This window comes from Portunus trituberculatus, chromosome 31 (assembly GCF_017591435.1).
Source record: "Portunus trituberculatus isolate SZX2019 chromosome 31, ASM1759143v1, whole genome shotgun sequence".
NCBI classification, from domain to species: domain Eukaryota; kingdom Metazoa; phylum Arthropoda; class Malacostraca; order Decapoda; family Portunidae; genus Portunus; species Portunus trituberculatus.
The window spans coordinates 749,043-770,756 of NC_059285.1; the positions used below are offsets into that span (position 1 = coordinate 749,043).

A 21,714-nucleotide genomic window follows, 5' to 3' on the forward strand; every position below is an offset into this window, starting at 1 on the left:
GAAATGTAAAACTTCGTCTCACCTTGACGTGACGAGTCTTGATCCTCAATCAGTCTGTGGAATCCCTGCCCTGCAGCATCAGTGTTTCATCCTAACAAGTCCACCACGAGGTTCACGTAACACAGAAAAACAGTTAACGTCTATAGTTGGCTGATTTAGGTAGATACAACATGGAATTTTCACGTGAAAGAGGAAACAGCTGAAAGGAAGAAAATGAGCAGAACACAAAGATATTGGGCCTGCATGGAAAGTGAAGTCAAGGGAAAAAGATTGTGGAAAGGAATATGACAGGATCGAAGCCTGGAATCAATACCATGCAGTAAAGAAAGCAGTTCATAACATTGTTATTCAAAAGATAACGAAGTGGGAAGAGAAACATCAGTTATCTATTATACTGATTAAACTAGTCCGAGGAGAAAGGGAAAAGGAAGGATATAAGAAAGACTAAGAAGAAATCTATGTTATAGGGATGATTAATTAAGACATGTCAGGAATTGTGTACGTAATTAATAGTACGTGGACTGGAAAAGAATCTAGGCAATGATAACAAGGAATTTGCTAAAGAAGTCTGTTTCAGAAAAGGGCGAATTATCTGGAACAATATGGTACAGCATCAAAACATGACAAATGTGGAAACAGAAATGGACATATAAACATGTACCGTGAATTTTCTTATATAATTTTGCAGGGAATCGACTCAGCAATGAGCATTGGTTGTACTTCAATCATAAGGAATAAACTTTTGAAAACTTAGATAAATTCGATCATGGATGATACAGCACTTAACTCATGTCAATAATTTCTCAGTATCAACACCTGGTAACCCCAAATTGGAAGCGAAAGATAGCACAGGCAGGCCAGCCAAGCTACGTCAGAGGCAGCTGTAGCCAATGTCAAATGTCATGAAAGAAGCTAGGATATGGCAGATGTCACTTTTGTTTTAAATATATAGATGTGAAAATTGCTTCATTAAGTAGAGCCGACATACATACACTTTCTGATCCATCAGCTTTTGTTTTCCTACTACCCACTTTACCACGTGTAAAGCTACGTACTGAGAAATTATATGGCCAGGTTAAGAGTCGATTGGACTGCTGCAAGGCGTCTGTACGAGACTACGAGTAGCCTCGGAGTAGGCAGGCATGTTTCATGCAGGGGCTACCGTGTATAAAAGCCACACACATTTTCTTGCAGCTTTCCTTATCTTCTAATGTTATCAAGTTCGATCAATCACTGTGCTGAGAGAAATTTTATATTCTGAAACAATTAAGTACCATACCTCCCCTATTTTCAAAAGACATATTAATCAAAGTTACAAGTTTTCTGTAGTATCAACAGAAAAATAGACATTCTTGAGAACCCGAAAAATAACCTCGCCTTTTGAAATAGACATTGTGAGGATGCAAAGAATTTCTGAATGCATAATCTACGACATGAAGGGGTCTGTTGAAAAGAGTGACTTAATATGGCGTAAAGTCAACTGAAGATCAAGACAAGATCCCTGAATGAGTGACGTGTGTTTCCTTGCTAGCAAGTAATAGTATTGGAGGCGGAGTAAGCTTGGACGCCTTTCTGTGACCGTTTTTAGGGTCAGGATGCCGTACATTTCATCAGGTGAGTGGCGGTGTTGGTGGTAGTAAGGGTTGCTATATATTGCTGTAGTAGATGGTAGATGACTATTCCAGGAAGTGTCTACCCTCCGTGCCTCATGAATCATTACTTGTGTTGTTATGAATATTGGAAATTAGTAGGCTAGGTTAAACTGCAGAATTAGGCCTTCTTCCTTTTCGCGAGCTGTCCCTTCTTTAACACCAATACACTTGGGGACGTGTTGGCAAAGCGGGCTTTTGGGCGGGGAAAGGCAAAATAGACCAAATTTTTGGCCAGTTTGGAATTTCACCCAACCATGGAATCTGTGATGTGGCTTATGTTGCTTTTTCTGGTGAAAAATGTATTGGAACTGATTGATGTGAGGCACTGTCCTAATATAGTGGTCCCTCCAGCTCGCTTCTTTTCCCAGCGACCCTTTTTTGCAGCTCTTTCACTCGGCTTACATAACGTAGGAATGAAAATATGATTACCAAAACAAACCTAATCCTGACTTTAATCTAGCCTAGTTAACCCTGTTATATGCAATCACAATGACTCCCTTGGGGCAACACCCTGCAACATACCACACAGTGTATATGAGGCTTTAGACTTTGTAAGGCTGTTCAAATTTCAGAGTGCTGTCTTGGGTGAACATCTTACCTCCTCAGATTAAAACCATCACAGATATTTAGTACAGTAAGAACACTACCTGAACATACAAGTGTGGTGTGCATAGGGTATAAGGTCCAGTTCTACATATTAACCATAGGCTGAAGAGGTTTCCATAATCTCTTCATTATTCTTCTGGGGGAAACTACAAACAAAACTGTTAGAATAAACTCGCCTCACAACACCTGTGGCTCTTTTTATCTCTACTTACATTATTATTGTTAAAGATTATTATTATTATTATTGTTATTATTATTATAATAATTATTATTATTATTATAATAATTATTATTATTATTATAATAATAATTATTATTATTATTATATTACTAGAGTATTATTACTACTTTTTTTATGATATATTCCCTACAAGAAAATTTAACAAATGATTAGATTTACACCATAATCCCCATAATGCCCCAAACAAAGTTTTGATACATGTGAATGTAGGATTTTCAGATGGGGGAAGTGAACTGGCAAAATTTGATGATAAGTATAGCCTGAAAATCATATAGTACATGACTAAGGTTTTTCCATTGCTATTTAGAGAAAAATCCATACAGATAGATATGTACAGTGGTGGTGAGAGTTCATTGAGCTCCTATGCATCCCTGAGGGTGCCACAGGATATGATTGATATGTACCTTGGTCATCACGGCATTATGTCGGGTGAGCACCCTGGCCGGCATAATGCCATGATAAGCACTGTAAGTACAGGTTGAACCTCCCAAATCCGGCAACCACCGGACCTTAGACTTGCCGGACCATGGAAAATTCTGAACCATAGGTGGTCCCCAAAACACCCTCTATATACTTACCCAATGTTGTACTGTTGGCATACGGTCTGCACTGAAACACCTTTATCTAGCTTCCTCAATAGGTCCACTTTCTGTTGCACTCATATTGTCATATGTTTGCACTTTTTCTTTGGTTCACACACAACACTATCACTTCCTGGTCGCTTGGAAGCCATGTTTAGGGGCAAATATTACAGGAAAAAAATGTTTATGCACCTGGGGGGGGGTGCTTGCAATGAGTGGCAGCATGGTACTGATCCAAATTTGACCCAGAATGCCCGGGCTCCAAAACACAGTACAGCGCTGCTGCGTCCTAGCGGCGGTCCGGCAAATTACTCCGGCCAGTTCAAAAATTCCAGCAAACAAAAATTTTGCCGGATGAAAGAATACCGGATCAAGGAGGTTCAACCTGTACATGATTTGTAAGCAAAACTTATCAGCAAATTTCATTTCCTATATCCATAGATCCTAGCTTGGGCATGCATCCTCAACAACCCCTCAGAGATATTAATCTAACCAAACCAGCCAGTGAGGTGGGGTATCTGTGCTTTCTGGACACACACCAAGGATGTTGATTTAACTTGGATCATCCTGAGGGATACTAATCTAACCCATCCTAACTTGGCTTCTGAACCACAGTGCTGCCGCTTCTTTGTGTGTCCACTGTGTGTGCACCGCCAATTAAGACTTGGGACACTTCTCAGTATTTGGAATAACACTGTGTGAATTGTGAAATGTTAATGCTGCATCTTAAAGAAGAAAAAAGTAACTATACCTGCAAAATGAATGAATGAACATCCTTCATAACTGAATATGATGAGGGTTGTGCATCTCTCACTATCGTCTGCTGCATTTTCCAGCTATAAAGTATAGAAGTTTAAGGAAAACCAACAAAATGGTTGGCTAGATTTTAATATCTAGATTTGGTCTGTTGGTCTTTTATGTTCAGATTGCCTAGGGACAGTGTGTATAATTCTGATAGAGTTTGTGAGTATGTATAGTATTTGCTGATGAGGATGATATTCAAATTATATTAGTGTTTCCATTGAAGGGCTATGTTAGATTAGGTGTAGGTTAATTTGCTTTATTAATTTCAGTGGTGATCCCTTCAGTCTGTAAATCACAACTTGAAAAAACAATAAAATAATAAATTCTGGCTGGTAGATGTCAATGTGTAAGTTTTTTTCAGTAATCCTCCCCAAGAATGATATGCATACATTATAGATTTCTTGTGGCTTCTAATCAGTAGATTGAAGAAAGTATTTTTTCAACATATATCCTGTTAAGATGTCATGTTTTCTGTTGTAGAAGATTTTGATGTATACACAAAGCCCTTTCAGGTTAATACTATATATTGTATGTGCCTTTTTTTTTTTTTTTTTTTTTTTTGCCTCCATGTTTTTTGTATGGTTATGTATTTTATGTATTTTGCTGTATCTTAACATATGTGCTTTGATATATAAACATTTTGTATGCTTGAATATATTTTCTTATATTCTACTGTGAGAAGATGAAATGAATTAGTGAATGAATGAATGATGTGACTATTTTTCCTCTAGATGGTCATGTTGGAGAGCGGAAAGAGTGGAGCCTGGCCACCATTCCTGATTTCTTCTGGGGTTTCATTAACTTCATTGGGCTCTTGTGAGTAACCTCATCCATTAGATCTGCCTGAGGCTATATGGAAACTGCACTTTTTTTTTTTTTTTTTTCCAACTCAAAAATTTTGTGAGTTCTAATGAATCAACACTTTTAGATGGAATTAGCACATTTTTATCTGTCTCTTATGATTTAGTTTCTTTCTCCTCATTGTTTATGAATGACCCAATACAAGCCTCGTAACCTTTCTGCCACAGCTTCCGCACATTTATCAATCCTGGTGAAGCAAGTCATGGCAATTCTCAGACCGGCTTCTATGGGCCTTCAGGACGCAGGCCGTGAGTGTTCTCTTATATTATTTCTTTGATTTAGCATTACTGACCATGTGCTCTGGTCCAATAAGATGACCATTACTACAGAAATAGATGCCAATGGATGATGAATGCACAACATATCACACTTAACTCATACCTCAGTATTTAATTCACTGCAGTAGAACTTCATTTAAGAAAATGCTATGGAAGGGATATTGTTGAGATAAACTGAAAATAGGCATATTAGGGTTATCATGGATATTCTGCATATCTGGACTGGCAACAGGTACTTGTTATTGATGCACCTTTCTTTCAGTGTATAATACATGTCATACTTTTCAGAAGCACATGGCTTTTTTCACAGTATCTTAATATAGCAAAGTTCCCTTCAAGTCCAGGGGCTGTTTTGATAGGTTTCAATTGCCTCTACATGTGTTCAACTTTTCCAATGATGTGTTTTGAATGAAAAATATAGTGGCCCTTAACTAAATCATATCTTTTAACTTTCCATAATTGCTCTTCCTTTCTTCTTACAGACCCCCTGGGCCTTCCCGACGGAGGCTTGGCAGAATAAGCCATGGAGGAGATGATGGTGTACCTCCCATGATGGGTGGTGGATGAGGTCGGTAGACTCCTGAGCAGCTAGACTGACCTCAGGAGCAAGAGAGTGTGGGTTGTCTGTCTGAGAGTTAGAGGACCTTGCTTGATTCTGGCACTGAGAGGAGAGTGTGGTAGTTGAGGTAACCTAATGAGTTTCTTTTCCTCCTATTTTTCTTCTCAATGTTAATATCAAGTATTTGGTCACATATGAAGTAGTGCCCAGCAATCCTTGTCCGGTGGGGGTACTGTGGATGATAAAGACTCACTCAGATGATCCTATTTGTGTGTATGTTTGAGAGATTGGATGTATGTACATAAGTATATGGAAACTAGATTTGAAACAGGTTTCATATTGCACCTACATTTGTAATATTCTCATAGTAGTGTTGAGTCATCACTTTTCAGTGTTATCTTTTTACAGTCTAGCTGTGCAAATGTATTTGACTTAGAAAATTAATTGGTTCCCCCACATAAGTCCTGCAGTATAGTAGAAGTAGTAGTAGTACTTCGTAATGAAAAGAATAGTAATAGTAATAATCTATTAACATTTCTCTATAGCAGGCCAGCAGTCATACATGGGATGGATTAGACAAGGCACCCTCCTCCCCTCCCCACACACTCACACATACTTCATTCACACGCTTAATGCCATCGCCCCCAGTGGAAAGGAACTGTCCTCTGGCTTACTGGGTTATATCTCAGTGTGCTACACTTACATTATTATTGTTATTATTACTTCTACTACTATTATTGTCAGTTATGATTATTATTATTACTACTATTGTCATTGTTATGATGATTATTATTACTTATTATCAATATTATTATTATCATTATTATCATTATTATATTACTCAAAACCATGTGCATTTTCTTTATATACTTTCTTATTATTTTAGAAAAGGCTGTGGTTTGTTTTTCCTAGAACAATGTTATATTGTGTAGAAGTACTTAAGGACTGGCCAAGCCTGTGGAGTTGATATAGGATGTTCCCAGTCATGAAGTTGATTTAGTTAAGTAAGCATTCCCCATCGCAGTTTGTCATTGCCTCCATCAGTAGTAACTGACGTTGGCATGCCACTTATTACAACACCAAAGAATTGATAATCAGTAAGCGTTTCATATTTATGTACAAACTTTATACAGTGGCACCTCAGGATAAAAGTGTCTCCCCTTACCAGCAAATAATTTTAGGAGCACAAAATACTGGGAAAATTCACCTCGGTATACGAGCATTCACTTGAGTTCTGAGTGAGGCTGTGGTTTACCCACGTGGTTCTGGCTGCTGCATGATGAATCACAATCTCCTCATGTTACTATTACAATAGTAAAACTACCACTTCTATTGTACAAGGTTAAAAACATACAGGAAAAATTTCAATGGTTTACTTACAAAAAATGTAGTACAAATGTACAAACTCTTCCTATATGTTTATGCATATTTAGATGCATAATTGTCAATCATAATACATCATTAACATCTCTATGTACATATCATGTGGTGTGCATGAAGCATACAAAATATGCAATGAATATCTTTTTAAAAGACTTTCCATTATTTGCTATACACTATTGCTGATGTACACTTTGTTTATACAACTTTAAGCAGTCAGTGTATCACACCAAGATCTTGCAACTGATGAGTAATGTAACAAGTACTGCACCAAAGATTAAGATAGGAATCCAAATCCCAATACAAGTTATTAATTAGCCTTCATATATATATATATATATATATATATATATATATATATATATATATATATATATATATATATATATATATATATATATATATATATATATATATATATATCAATTTAGAATAAAGAAGAAATAATTATATGATATAGAATAATTAGGAAATAAAGTTAATTTCAGAAGACAGGAGATACAAAATTGACATTATTAAGGAAAATATATATGAAGGTTTATTTTCATTACTAAAACAAATATTTAATTTTCTGAAAAGTGACTGCTTTACAAATGCATAGAAAAAGTGTATACTTTATTTATCCTTGGAAGTCTTGTTGGTAGTTCGTATCATCTTGGCCATCATGTCCCACTGCTCAGGAGTGACTCTGTTCAACAAGTTGAACTCGCCAGCCATGTAGCGGAACTCTCCTCCATCTTGACCAACAGTCTGTTATAAGATAGCATAAAAGAGATGTCAAACTCACAGTGTCTTGTGTGTCTACTGTACTGGCTGGCAATCATACATGAAATAACCCAGACAAAGCACCACACATTTTATACACATCATCCACACACCACCATTGGCCCCAGGTGGAAAGGGATAGTCTCATGAACAGCTCTACTGCACTGCAGGATATATGTATGTAGGATATTAAAATTGGTACAGCAAGGATAGAAGTCAATATTTCAAGACTCAAACACTGTACTTAACTCAAAGGATAATGTTTTGATGCTGCTTCATGTCACCAGATCCCGAGTCTTGTTAAAAGGAATTAACTGGTGGTGTCTCACAAAATGGTATTTGCTATATTTAAAGGAAATGGGCTGGGAGTGTTAAAGCTATGAGGTTAAGTGGTAGTACATGATGCTTCTTATATGTGAACTGGCATGGAGATAAGAATTACCATATAAATGAAGACAGTTATGTATTATATCATAAAGATTGCAAGAACAAGGGTAATAGTTATATAAGGGATTATGTTTGCTTAGTAAGCTGGGAAAAGTTTGCAGGACTTAAAGACTGATGGAAGTGAAATGAATCAGGTGAAGGTCAGTGAAGAGCAAAGAAAGTGAGATTTTTGTAAAATGAAAGTGTGAAAAGTTGCATGCAGCACACATAGTAGGGAGGATAGGTAAGTCCATTACAATGTCCCTCACTCCAAAAGGTATGGTATGAAAAGATGGGTTAAAATCATCACAATCAAAGACTGCACATGGTATCTAACTATTTTAATATACTATGATTCTTGCTTAGAAGACAGAAGTAATTTTCTTCAGAAAGCTCTACTGGAATTCACTGAGTGTATGTATTGAGACAAAACTATTCACTATATTCCATGTACATTTCAAGAAAGCATTTGGATCAACAACTTTCCCTCAGAAAGTTCACCTGGTAGTCATTAGTTAAAACTTAAACAAAAGTACATGGTTAATCATTCACCATGTAATATGAACTTTTCAAAATTTTGCTTAAAATCCACTCCACCTTATACTAAACACCCTCTTATTATTTAGAGATGGCCTCTATTTTGTTGTGAATATCAACAACAGGACTGTTTACCATTTTGGCTCCTAAATGATCCTGCAATTAAACTGATTATCTAATATCTTCTTCCAACTGTTACAGAATGTGCATTCATGCTTGCATACTCATAAATAACAGCAACAACTCTACTGGCAATAGTTTGCATGACTGCCACCATGCATATAGATTTCATACAACACAATGTTTTTCAAAAGCAATTTCAACAAATATTTCTTACTATGTTTTGAGTCAGTCTGAGAATGACATTGTTACCAACAGTGCTGACTACTTTCCTCCTGTATCAAACCTTTTAACACTTCACTGCAACTCCACAGCTTAAGTTTATCCATTTGTTTATTTACTATAAGAAGTGAGTAAATATTGAAATCCAGGAAAATTAGATAATGTTGTATAGATAGAGGTATTTGCTTGGAATATAATACAGCAAACACTAAAAAAAGGAAAATGAAGATTGAAACTAACAAACCCCTAAAGGTAATCTAAGGATGCCAGCATGCAATGAACTCTGTTGTTATAAGCATCAAAGATTCACTGGATGCTGTGGAAAGTCAGTAAAAATGTTAATGACATGCAAGCACAAAAGTATTCCATGGTTCAGTGTACAAAAGTAACAAATGATAGCAAGTCCTCTGAGTTTCCTTCCATACATCCATCACATAGAGTTGCTACTGCTTCAATTACATATATCACTGAGCAAGTTGTTTTACACAACCACTTCAGTTTGCTTGCTACACTGACATAGGAGATCTTTTAACACCTTTTGTAACTCGAGTAGTACAATAGTTATACAACATGACAAGAGAAAAAGACAGAGGTATTAAAGACATGATAAAATCTCAGCATGATGCCCCCACTAATTCAAGGTTTTAAAGTTTGGCTTGCAGGCGAACTCTGTCTTTATTTGCACTTTTCCTAATCAGTCTCTCCATTTCATCCCACTGGTCTGACGTCAAGCGTATAAGTGAATTGAAGTCCCCTGAATGGAAGCGTGATGACCCACCATCCATGGCAAGAGTCTGTAATAATGAAATGGCAAAATCAACTACCTATCGCGACACTTTCTAAGGGTTAAAATGTACGACCAACTGTCTCCTCTTACACTGTTCAAGCTATCACACAACTGAAGATCTCTCCTTGTTGAATAATGGTACTTTTATGTAACATCAGCTCTTACTACATTGCATCCATGCATTGTTGGGATATATTTTTTTACTTATTTATTTATTTTATTTTATTTTTTTCTTTACTTGAGCACAAGGTAAAAGTTGAGTCATACGTATCACCAGACCTGGGCGCAGGTATGACTTTGACTTGTGACTTTGCCACTGGATCTAGTGCAAATACAACTTTGTGACTATTTTTTGCTCCCCCACCACTCCCCGTTGTGGCTTGCGACTGAAATGTTTATTTCCAGGTGCAATTCTGCTAAATTACAAAGTATAGCTTTTGCTCAATAACAGAACCATGCTTTTAAAAGGCAGGGAAACATATAATTATTATTTTTACAATTTTTCAGTTAAAACACAGCCTAAACTAATATCTACAGGTCATCCTCCTCCTCTTTCATATCTTCCTGGGCCAATCTTCTCCAGCTGTGGCAATGTCTTTAAAATAAGTAATTTTTGTTCCTGTTCAAAGATGCGGAAAATTGGTGGGGTAACTTCAAAATTTATGGTGCGGAAGAGTTGCAAAGTCACAAATTTCAATTTGGTGCCACAACGCCCAGCTCTGAGCATCATACTTAGTGGACAGGAAGCATTACAGACAGCAGCACAGTCTGTTGTATCTCAACAGTAACAGGTCAAAATCTAAGCACCAAGGAGTCAATGAAGAGTGCAAGTGACGTATTTTATGTTTTATACATACATAAAAAGTCCATTAATCTGAACGTCAATAACCTGAATATCCCAGCAGTCTAAATTTTTAAAGATTTGTTAGAAAACATTAATTTACGGCCAAAATGTCATTTGGGTAAGAAGCTATGGTCAATTTTCAGTTTCACCCAACCAACGACTGTCTCATGTGGTTTATGTGTTTCTGGTGAGACGTGTAATGACTAACCTAACTTAACCTTAACCCAATTACACACAAAAATATGAGAGTAAAAAACGTCTACTACATGAAACAAATCAACGTAGCGAATTGTTGGCAACGCTGCTTACCATTAACACACCAACACTTGTGGCAGCCACCAGCCCTGCCACTGTCAAAGATGTAGTTTATGTGTTTTCAGAGATTCTTGGGTGATTTAAAAAAAATTTCTGACTTCTGTAATGTGTATTACTCGATTCAATGCTCACCCTGATTTCCCACAGGTCATCAAAGTTCATAGGGGTTGAGAGGGAGGCATAAGTTGAAAAGAATCATAACTTGAAAACTATTTTCCATTATTGAATGAATTGATACAGAACATCAATCTATTCACTACTTGTCTCACCAGAGAAACATAAGTAATGTGATTTTTTTTTTTCTATACCATTTGGGCTTTACACGATAATTTATGGGCTACAGGGGGTACTTTATAGGGTACCTCTTTTCTGAAAGCCCACCCGCTAGGAAACCGTTGCCCCGAGTGAGGAAGCCCAACCTACACTCAGACCATGGACAGGATTCGAACCCATGCACTTGGAGACCCCGCAGACCCCAAAGCATGCATGGTTCCACTGTACCACGGATGTGAGAAACTGAAAACTGCCTTAAGTTATATGGAGGTCCTGGCGTGGTGGCATTTTCAGAGTACATCCCGATAATCCAACAACACTGAAAATCTAACACACTCCAGGTCTACTGCTCCTCAGATTATCAGACTTTTACTGCATATGGTGTTCATTTAAGCTATCATTTTGAAAGGGTCATCTTGGCTCTGAGATTGTCCGGTTGTAAACTGTTAATACACATGCAATTCAAATTTCTTGGCTCTGTCCACCCATGAGATTATCTGGTTGTAAACCGTCAATACACGTGTAATCCAAATTTCTTCTGAGTCTCTCTCTCTCTCTCTCTCTCTCTCTCTCTCTCTCTCTCTCTCTCTCAAGAATAAACTGGATTATTTCATGACTGTTTTAGTTTCAAGAATTGAGTTGTGTTAGTCAGGATGCATAACAAATAGTACTCTCGTCCTAGCAGACAATACTATCATGAACACTTACCTCTCCTGTTATCCAAGAGGCATAATCTGAGACTAAATATGTAGCCAGGTTAGCTAATTCTTCAACTTCTCCCAACCGTCCTGCTGGAATGCGTTTGTGGGCAGAATTGACAAAGGAACCAGTCGGGTCCAGGCGACTAAATGCGCCTTCGGTTTCAATTGGTCCAGGAGCAATGCAGTTGAAGCGCATCCCATATCTTCCCCACTCTGCAGCTAAAGATCTGTTGACAATCATAAATTACAATTATCTACCAAGAGTATGATTGGTGTGTGTGTGGGAGTGTTGGAGGGGCTTTGTCTGGGCTACCTATATAGGATTCCCGGCCTGATATATAGATAGGTAGTCAAATATGTAATTTCCATAAAAAAAACATGCTGCACTGGATATCTACAATATAAATTTACATTGTGCAATCACCATATTATCACTCACTATTGCAAAATATGTACACTCATAATGTTCAAGGGTCCACACCTTCTACTCTACCTCTTCTGAACTTTTCTAATTTCTGTCCTTTTAGCAAAAATTATGGAATTATGTAAATAAAAAAAGTGATGATGTTACTTGCTCATTGGAAAAGATTCAACATTTATTTACAAATATACTTCAGTACTGCAATAATTATTTGTGTTAAGGAAATGAGGCAAGCTCTTGAATGCTTTTCCTGCTTTCCACATAGAGGTGTGTATACTCCTTATGCCATGCAGAAGTAAGTAATGACAGGACACTCAAGGGAGACCATAACTGACTGGAGTTTTGGGGAACATCCTGGTCTAAATAATAACAATATTTGGCATATCTACCTTGTTAAAGTTTCAACTCCTGCTTTGGCTGATGCACTTGGCGAAACAAAGCCAGAGCCGGAGCGGGTGTATGTAGTTGTAATGGAGAGAAACACTCCTCCTGTCCATGGTGAAAATATTTACCATTAATATGTTAATTTTCAGGATTAATTTTTAAACAGAAAATTACACTTTTAAGCACAAAATGAGGAAGTGAAAGAGCAACCTTGAGTTTACTGAGATGAAAGCAGAACTTTAGGTCATCTGTCAATGATCATACATTCCTTCTTTAATTATCATCTCATATTCACATGATTTTGTTTCCTCCCCCAAATAAAAATTACTACAAACAAAAGACAAACTTAATAGTATGGTAATAACTTCATCATGAGTATGATACAGGTCTTTATTTTATTGGTTATGTATTATGTGCACCAAACCACAATACTAACCTTGTTCTGCTTTGATGAGTCGCTTGCCAGCCTCCAAAGTGACAAAGGCTGTACCATTGAGCACAATGTCTGTAACGGTCTTCCATGCATTGGGACTAAGTCTCTCTGAGGGCTGAAAATAAGGAGAAAAATGTAAATTCCTTGCTATATGTGAAAACTGCTTCTTTGGTTCTGGGAGAGTGAAGTGCCAAAGTCTGAGTAGCAGTCATGTTAACATAACCATGGCATTAATCAAGCTGGCTCTCCTGTGCTTAAAATTGTCCCTATCTATTTCTCAGCTGCCCTTTTGTGAGTAGGTATGTAAGTTGCTGCCTAAGAAAAAACTACACAGTATAAGAAAAAAGAAGAAAAATCAATGTTTAAGTAATATTAAATTAGCAGAACAAAGACCTAAATAACTTGTGTAATTTCATAAATCTAGGTACATTAAGGCAATAAATGACTTACTGATATAAAATTCCCAGCAGCATTATTGATGATGATGTTGGGGAGCCCAAATTTAGCTTCACAAGCATCTAGAGCTGCTGCCACAGCAGATGGATCTCGAATGTCCATCTGTACAGGAAGGACTGGGTTCCCAGTATGACTTGAAATTTCAGTTGCAGTATTTTCCAGTACAGCTGCACGCCTGAAATATATCAGTTAACAATTAACTGTTTAAATACTGCAATAATTAAAGCAAAATCTTTCATAGTGCTACATGTATAAGTACTGATTTCCATAAAGGGAAATAAAAGATAATTAATTCTGAGTTTGAAAGTGCTGTATCTGAAATAGTATATGGCAGGCTGCTTGGCACCAAATGATAAAGATCAATTTATTTTGCGAATTGTCTTGATGCTCCTCTTTTGAAACAGTTCAAATCAAAGGGAGGAGGGGATAAGGATACATAACCAGGAAGAATTCCAGGGTTTACCAGGCTGTGTTTGAGTGGACAGATGAAGCAATGTACTTTTTGAGGCATTGAGCAACACAATATTTTCCTGCCTCTCCCTGCAACTCACCATTCAGAGATGTGTTCATCCTTTTCCTTACAAGAATGAAACACTTTCTTACCTGGCAGCAATGACAACATTGGCTCCTAATGAACTAAGCATTGATGCCATCCCCTTGCCAAGACCAGTGCCACCACCAGTGATGAAGGCAGTCTTCCCCTTGAATGTGTCCTTTGGCAGCATGGCAGTTTTCAGTGGTGGGAAGTAGTGTGCTTGAGGACCTTCATCAGCCTTGGTTTGAGAACCTGATGTGTGAATCTTACGCAAACTCTGAAATAAATGGTTGTTCTTAAGAGCTGATCAAAGCACACACAGCTAAAGATCCATTTTTATTAGGCTTTGCATTTCACATATTTTGTGCATTTACTTTTACTATTATTAATATTATCATTATTATTATTTTTTTTTTATTATCATTATTTTTATTATTATCATCATCATCACTATTACATATCATTATTATTATTATCACTAACATAACATAACATAAATAATAGGACAACAAAGGGCCACCAGGGCCCATCTAGGTTATCCTGTATCAGTCGCACAGCGACCTCGTCATCAGTACTTAAAGATACACTTACAGTACACAATACATTATATACTAATTCTAAATATTTGGGCCATTAACAGGGCTAAGTCCTGCAGCGAAATCCTCTACAATTTGTGGTCCCCATACATGGGGATCATGTCTTGTTTAACTATAGTAAATTTCTTATAAAAACTATCATGCAGTGCTATACATAATTATAAATCTAATAAATTTAAGTGCTTATCTAATCTGTTTTTAAACATTGTCAAACTAGTGCTATTTACAACCGTCTCTGGCAATGCATTCCAGAAGTCTACCACCCTATGACTAAAGAAATATTTTCTTATATCTAACCTGCAGCCTTGCTTTCTAATCTTCCTGCCATGATTTCTAGTCCTATTTCCTCCTCTAAGGTAAAGAAAGATCTCACATCTATGTAGTTTGTATCTGAGAACATTTTAAATAACTCTATCATATCCCTCTTATACATCTCCTCTCAAATGAAAACATGTTTAATTCCTTTAATCTATCTCTATACTCCAGGCGCTTTAATGCTGGTATCATCCTAGTTGCTCTTCTCTGAACTGCTTCTAACATGTTGATATCCTGCCTATAGTGGGGTGACCAGGCCTGTATGCAATACTCTAAATGGGGCCTAACATAGGAATTATATAAGCTACGCACCACTTCCTTACTTTTATAACTAACATTTCTATTTATAAAACCCAGGATCCTATTTGCCCTATTTCTTGCTTCTAAACATTGCTTTGAAAATTTCATAGTCCTGTCTATCACTACTCCTAAATCCTTTCCTTCCTCTACTGCCTCTAGCCAACATCCCTCCATCTCATAGTTAAAGTTTGTGTTGTCTTTACCTAAATGCATAACCTGACACTTTTAGAATTAAACTCCATCTGCCACCTGTCTGCCCATGCTATCAGCCTGTCCAGGTCTCGTTGTATTCTGTAATTGTCCTTTTCACCCTGTACTGCACATGCTATCTTAGTATCATCTGCAAACTTTGATACTTTGCTACTAATTCCTATATCTAAATCGTTAATGTACACCAAGAAAAGAAGAGGTCCTAGCACTGATCCTTGGGGTACCCCACTAACCACTTCCTTCCACTCAGACATTGCCCCATTTAATACTACTCTCTGTTTCCTATCAGAAAGCCATTCACTAATCCAATCAACTAACCTACCCCTATCCCATGTAGTCTCAATTTGTACACTAGCCTCCTATGCGGTACCTTATCAAACGCCTTGCTAAAATCTAGATATATAACATCTATGCTATTTCCATCATCTAACTCCTTGGTAATATATTCTAAGATATCGAGCAAATTTGTAAGACAGGACCTCCCTGATCTAAAGCCATGTTGGGTATCTCTAATTAATCTATTCTCATTTAAATGCTCCCAAATACTACCCTTAATGATTTTCTCTAGTATCTTACATACTATACTAGTTAAACTGATCGGTCTATAATTATTCGCATCATCCTTCCTACCTTTTTAAATATTGGAGTAACATTAGCTAACTTCCAGTCCTGAGGTATCTCAGCAAACCTAAGTGATCTTTCAAAGATTAACTTAAGTGCTTCAGAAATACTGTCTACACCCTCCCTAAGTACTCTGGCATGTAGCTCATCAGGACCACTAGCTTTCCTATCGTCTAGTTCAAGAATAAATTTCCTAATAATTCCCGGTTTTATATCAATATTTTCTAAAGCTCTTAAACTACTCGTCGCACTGTTTGTAACAGGATTTCCTATTCTTTCCTAGTAAATACTGAAGAAAATTGTTCATTCAATAATTCTACTATGTCTTCATTTTGATCCACTACTACACCATCTTTTCTGAGTGGTCCAATCCTATCCTTATTTCTTTTATCACTGACCTTGTAATAACTATATAATTTTTGGGATCTTTACTCCCAGCTCTAGCTAGTTTTATCTCTGCCTGCCTTTTACTTTTTTTATAACCTTACTCAAATCATCTCTGACCTGTCTGTACCTAATCAAATCTACATCTTCCCACTTTTCTGCAACTCTCTGTATGCCCTCTTCTTCTCTCTGATCTGGCTACCTATCTCATGAGTCCACCATAATGGCTTCCTGTTTCTCTGCCTTATATCTTTGTAAGGGATACACTGCATCACTATACCCTTTACTACAACCTTAAAAATATCCCACATCTCCTGTGCAGTTTTATTTCCAAAACTATCTTCCCAGTTTACCTCTCCTAATAACTGACGTAACCTACCATAATTGCCTTTCTGATAGTTTGGGACTCTAGTCTTATTCACTATATTATCCCTACTGGAATTAATGATAAATCTAATTATATGATGGTCACTGTTTGCTAAAGTCTCTCCTACCTCAACTTCCTTTAAACAATGCTCAATATTTGTTAGTACTATGTCTAAAACCTTCCTCCCCCTAGTAGGTTTATCTACCATCTGCACTAAATAGTTATCCTGAAAACTTTCCATAAACTTATTTTCACTAGCATCTCCTACCATCCTCTCCCAGTTTACTGACTTAAGATTAAAATCCCTAAGATAATTGTCTGACTAGTACACCCCTATTTATCTCATCTACCATAAGGTTGTCTACATCTGCTGACTGGTTAGGTGGTCTATAAAAGCTCCTACTCTAATAACCTTACTTTTGTTTACTCTAACATCCAGCCATAAGGACTCTACTCTGTTATCTACCTTAATACCATTAACCTGACTGGAAATGAAGGATTTTTTACATAAATAACTACTCCTCCACCTATCCTACCAATTCTCTGGTGTAAATACATAATGTATCCATCTACTTCATATTCTTTCCTATTTTCCTAAACTTTTCCTCATTTACCCATGCCTCTGTGACACATACAACATCTAAGTCCTCCTCAACTATATAACTAGATAACTCGTCCTTCTTGTTCCTAAGACTCCTGGCATTTACATAAAAACATTTAAGTCCTGCTACCTTCCTAGATGCTGTCTCCTTATTTGGAATCCTAATCTTATTCTCTCCTATTTGCACCTGGAAATCTTTCCTAATCTTTTCACTATCTCTGTTTATCCTATCTAATTTATGTCTAGCATTTTTCTTCTGGAATGCATTTGCTACCTCACCCCTACACTCCATCCCAACTCCCTCCTCCAGACATCCACTCAGCACATTATTATTCAGAATGCAATTAGGGTTTCATAGGTAATTATATAATCCATAATTTGTCTAAATTCTTTTAGCCAATCTGCTTAATAACCAACAATATTTCCAGAGAAGATATGCATGTACAGTACTCATAAATGCTTTTGTGTTAAGATAATGATCTCACAGTTATGTACAATCCTGCAAGTGCTGTGTAATGACTAACATTTAAAGAATTAATCCTGGCATGAAGCATAATTGCAGAGCTTTGTTCTACAATCAGGCCCAGACCAGGCACAGGGAGGCAGCCTGAGCTGAGCAGTGCAGTGGGCACTGGCAGATAAAAATGAAGGATCAACCTCTCTCTTTAGTTTATGAACTGAATATTTGCACGACTCCTAAAATTTTGTACATTATCATTACATTTTTGTTTTCCAAGAAGTTTAATAGCTTATGATACAACCATTTTCTTGACATCAGAGAGTAATTTCCTGTGTATTTACCTAGTTGTAGTTTTACAGGGCCTGGGCTTTATGCTCGTGTGGCCCTGTCTCCATATCTACACTTATCCAATTTTTCTTTAAAACAATGTGTGTGTGTGTGTGTGTGTGTGTGTGTGTGTGTGTGTGTGTGTGTGTGTGTGTGTGTGTGTGATCACACACGAATTCCTTTCATGAATTATTTTAATCTTTTTATTACATACATATTAACTCTTTCACTGCAGTGGTCATTTTTTTTTTTTTTTTTTTTTATTTATACCATGTGGGCTTTTCACGGGAATTTATGGGCTAAAGGGGGTACTTTTTTTTATCTCAAAGCCTACCTGCTAGGATACCCCTGCTCCGAGTGAGGAAGCCCAACCTACACTCGGACCGTGGACAGGATTCGAACCTGTGCGCTTGGAGACCCCTTGGACCTCAAAGCAGGCATGGAGACACACAGAAAAACAGTGCAATATGAAGCTACTTTTGTCTCATCCAACCTACGGAGATACTGGAAAGTCTGTACTGTTATATAAATAAGTGCCTGAAAAGTTGTTGATATAACCATTTCCTTCCGAGAGCTAGTAAAGTAAAGTGGATAACCTTGCCAGTAGAGGTTTCTCATGGAGCAGCTGAACTATGTGTACATGGTGATGAATACTCACAGTACAACATGTGAGTTTGGACTTTGTTCTTGGGGTCATGCATAGTTACATGATCCTTCTCTTGCCACATCACAAATTCCAAGTGCCTGCTGATGGGGCTCACTTGGAGGGACACAGTAATGCATGTGTTAATATGTTGGTTTCCAGTATGGAATAGCACATGTTCTCGTGCATCTCTTTCATTCAGCTGATGAGAGTTGCCTTTCTAATGACATACCTACATATTGTGTCATTAAGCATCATCCACTTCTGGCCAATAAGTGCACTATTTTTGGCCAATCATCACATGTATAGATGGTGGCTGCAGCAATCAGCCAGTTAACTGTAACTGTACCCAATGTGACAAAGACAGCCAAGAGCAGTGGCATAAATTAAAATACTAAGGTTTTATTGTACAGCTCCACAAACAAGACAGCTTGGGTGCACATGTCTGATGACCGCAACATGTTTTGCTGAAATCAAATGCTGAACACCTGACAGCACTAATAGCCTTTTGAGAAAGAGAGAGAGGAGCTCCACCAACCACACCTTGGAGCTTCCACTTCCGTAACTGTTGAGATATATATGTACACTTAGATAAAGTTAATATTTCATGTGATATCCCAACCATTAGGTTAGGTTAGTTTACAAAAGGGTGTCCAGAGAGAGAAGTCTCCCTGATTAGGTTAGCGTCCTGAAGGGAGTGTCCAAGGTGGGATTAAAGCCTTCAAAATTACGTTAGACTAAAAAGTTCTTTGGTTTTTAAAAATGAGGCATCTCAGCCTTATTAATCATTTCTTTTATGAATGTCAAAATTTGGCTTCCCCATCTGAAAACCCATCTTTCTCACCAGATCCCCTAGCTTACTGGAGGTAGACATACTTGGATGGCCCCCAAATTTGCAACGTTAATGACTTAAAAAAAAGTGGAATAGCACGGGAGAGCGGGTATGGGGACATATTCTGTTTGTTGACTATTTTCCCCAAAAGTGGTGGTGTTCTAGCTAGACCTTCAAGGTGTCCCAAATTTAGCCCATTACAGCCTCTACCCTAAACACCCATTTCTCATCCTAAGCTTGCTTGTCCTGGAAAGGGACGACAACGAATATACATCAGGAGCGTTATTTGTAAGATTACAGATTAATTCATTTCACTAAGTTATTGCAAATCCCTTCATTGTGTTGATCATGAAATAACAATAATAAACTAATCAATTTAGAATCCTAAGAAATAAATAGATACTTTCTCAAAGTAAACAGGCACAAGTGATTTCCCTAAAATTTCTCCCCGAGACTAGTTAATGAAATCATTACCCCTAACATGGTGCACCTGTTGACTTTATATAACCACACCAGGAACCACAACATCCAGAAGCTTGGCTTCACTGTCTCTCAGTGGCGAGGCGAATAAACATAAAAACTGATAATGTGGATTTATCAATGAACGGTCATCATGTTTGCCAATCATAACCTCACCGAAATTTGTGGCCTAGTATGATTGAGCAAAGCCTGCATGATGCCCGTCCACGCCCCGATGCTCCGCGCCGCTGCCATCTCGTCGTCTGTCTGTTTATCTCTGCGCGGGTCCCTGACCGTCGTGTTGGCCCTTGGCTGTGCCAGGAACGGACCGAGGAAGTTACTAAATAATAGACAATCTGTTAGCCTGTTGCACTCTAAGGGATCTTAAAACACGAGTTCTTGGTACACCACGGGGTGCATGTTTTTTTTTTTTTTTTTTAAGGAATATTTGGAAATACTGAGAGACATGGAGGGGTATATGACATGGCTTGAGTTATAAGAGTGTGCATAGGCAGGATAAAATGTTTTAGAAAGGAAACTGTGTTGTGTAAGAAATTAATTAAAATTAAGATCAAAGTATTAAAGATTTGTGTATCGTATTGATGTATTACACACACACCTGGCGCCTCGATCACAGGTTTGAGATGTGGCATTTTGTTATACGATTTTCCAAACCGTATTTACAAAGCTGAAGGCGCGACTCAATAATAACGAGAAATGACGAAGAGCTTCGGGAGAAGAAAGAATACTTCAGGCCTAGTATAGGTACGCAGAACGGTGTTAAAGGGTTTATGTAATACTCGCACTTAGGAAAAAAAAAGAGGAAAGGAGAGGAACCATTGTAAAAAGAAGAAAGAAAAAGCGAGAGATGGCAGAAGATAGATAATAGCCCAGATTAGGCGAATAAGATCGAGGTTTTAGATTGAAGAAGTACGTAACATAGTGGTGTGATAAAGAAAGGTGGAGAGCTGAATAGATATGCCAAGCAGCTAGGTGAAATAAAGAGCGTTTTAAGACTGAAGAATTAAGAGGAAGATATGCATGACACTTAGCACGCTATAATGGTGTGATAGACTAGAGAAAAGTGGGGAGCTGTTTGTCTTGCTATCCTTTTCTTTTTTAATAATTTTGCTTATAGTTTCTTATTTTTGTGGTCCTGTGTAGCCCATCTCTGCCAAGGCTGTGCACACTTCAGCGTCTTATCAATGATTACTTCGTCTAATCTCGACCTCTTCTATAACACACTGTAGTGATCACTGATATTTCCAAGGATGATTCTTTGTTCATTTGATTTTCGTGATTTTAGTGATAATTCAATAAGGATTTTGTATCATCGGTGGTGAAAAAAAAAGATAAAAACATGCACGAAATGATGAACAGGTAGGTACTAGGTATAGCTTCACTAATCACCTCTGATC

At 37.4% G+C, this 21,714-nt stretch overlaps 2 protein-coding genes across 4 annotated transcripts; one reads left to right on the forward strand and one right to left on the reverse strand.

Annotated features, from left to right (window-relative positions):
* The first annotated feature begins 95 nt into the window (after positions 1 to 95).
* Positions 96 to 9,437, forward strand: LOC123511465 (selenoprotein K-like). 2 transcript variants are annotated; one of them, XR_006676809.1, is made up of 5 exons: positions 96 to 110; positions 1,330 to 1,614; positions 4,616 to 4,700; positions 4,913 to 4,993; positions 5,506 to 9,437. XR_006676809.1 is itself a non-coding variant. In XM_045267386.1 (4 exons), the coding sequence occupies exons 1-4, from the start codon at positions 1,596 to 1,598 to the stop codon at positions 5,588 to 5,590; spliced, it is 270 nt and encodes an 89-aa protein (XP_045123321.1). In that variant the 5' UTR covers positions 1,456 to 1,595; the 3' UTR covers positions 5,591 to 9,437. The 2 variants fall into 2 exon arrangements, 1 of the variants encoding a protein (XP_045123321.1); XM_045267386.1 differs by lacking the exon at positions 96 to 110 and having other exon boundaries at positions 1,456 to 1,614.
* LOC123511463 (2,4-dienoyl-CoA reductase [(3E)-enoyl-CoA-producing], mitochondrial-like) lies at positions 6,941 to 20,652 on the reverse strand. Of its 2 annotated transcripts, none has more exons than XM_045267383.1 (7): positions 20,474 to 20,652; positions 14,250 to 14,458; positions 13,641 to 13,821; positions 13,194 to 13,305; positions 12,763 to 12,862; positions 11,960 to 12,179; positions 6,941 to 9,826 (listed from the first exon to the last, which is right to left on the reverse strand). In XM_045267383.1, exons 1-7 carry the CDS (start codon positions 20,549 to 20,551, stop codon positions 9,677 to 9,679), a joined length of 1,050 nt encoding a protein of 349 aa, XP_045123318.1. In that variant the 5' UTR covers positions 20,552 to 20,652; the 3' UTR covers positions 6,941 to 9,676. The 2 variants fall into 2 exon arrangements, with proteins under 2 accessions (XP_045123318.1, XP_045123319.1); XM_045267384.1 differs by having other exon boundaries at positions 6,941 to 7,712; positions 20,474 to 20,631.
* Between the last annotated feature and the right edge of the window lie 1,062 nt (positions 20,653 to 21,714).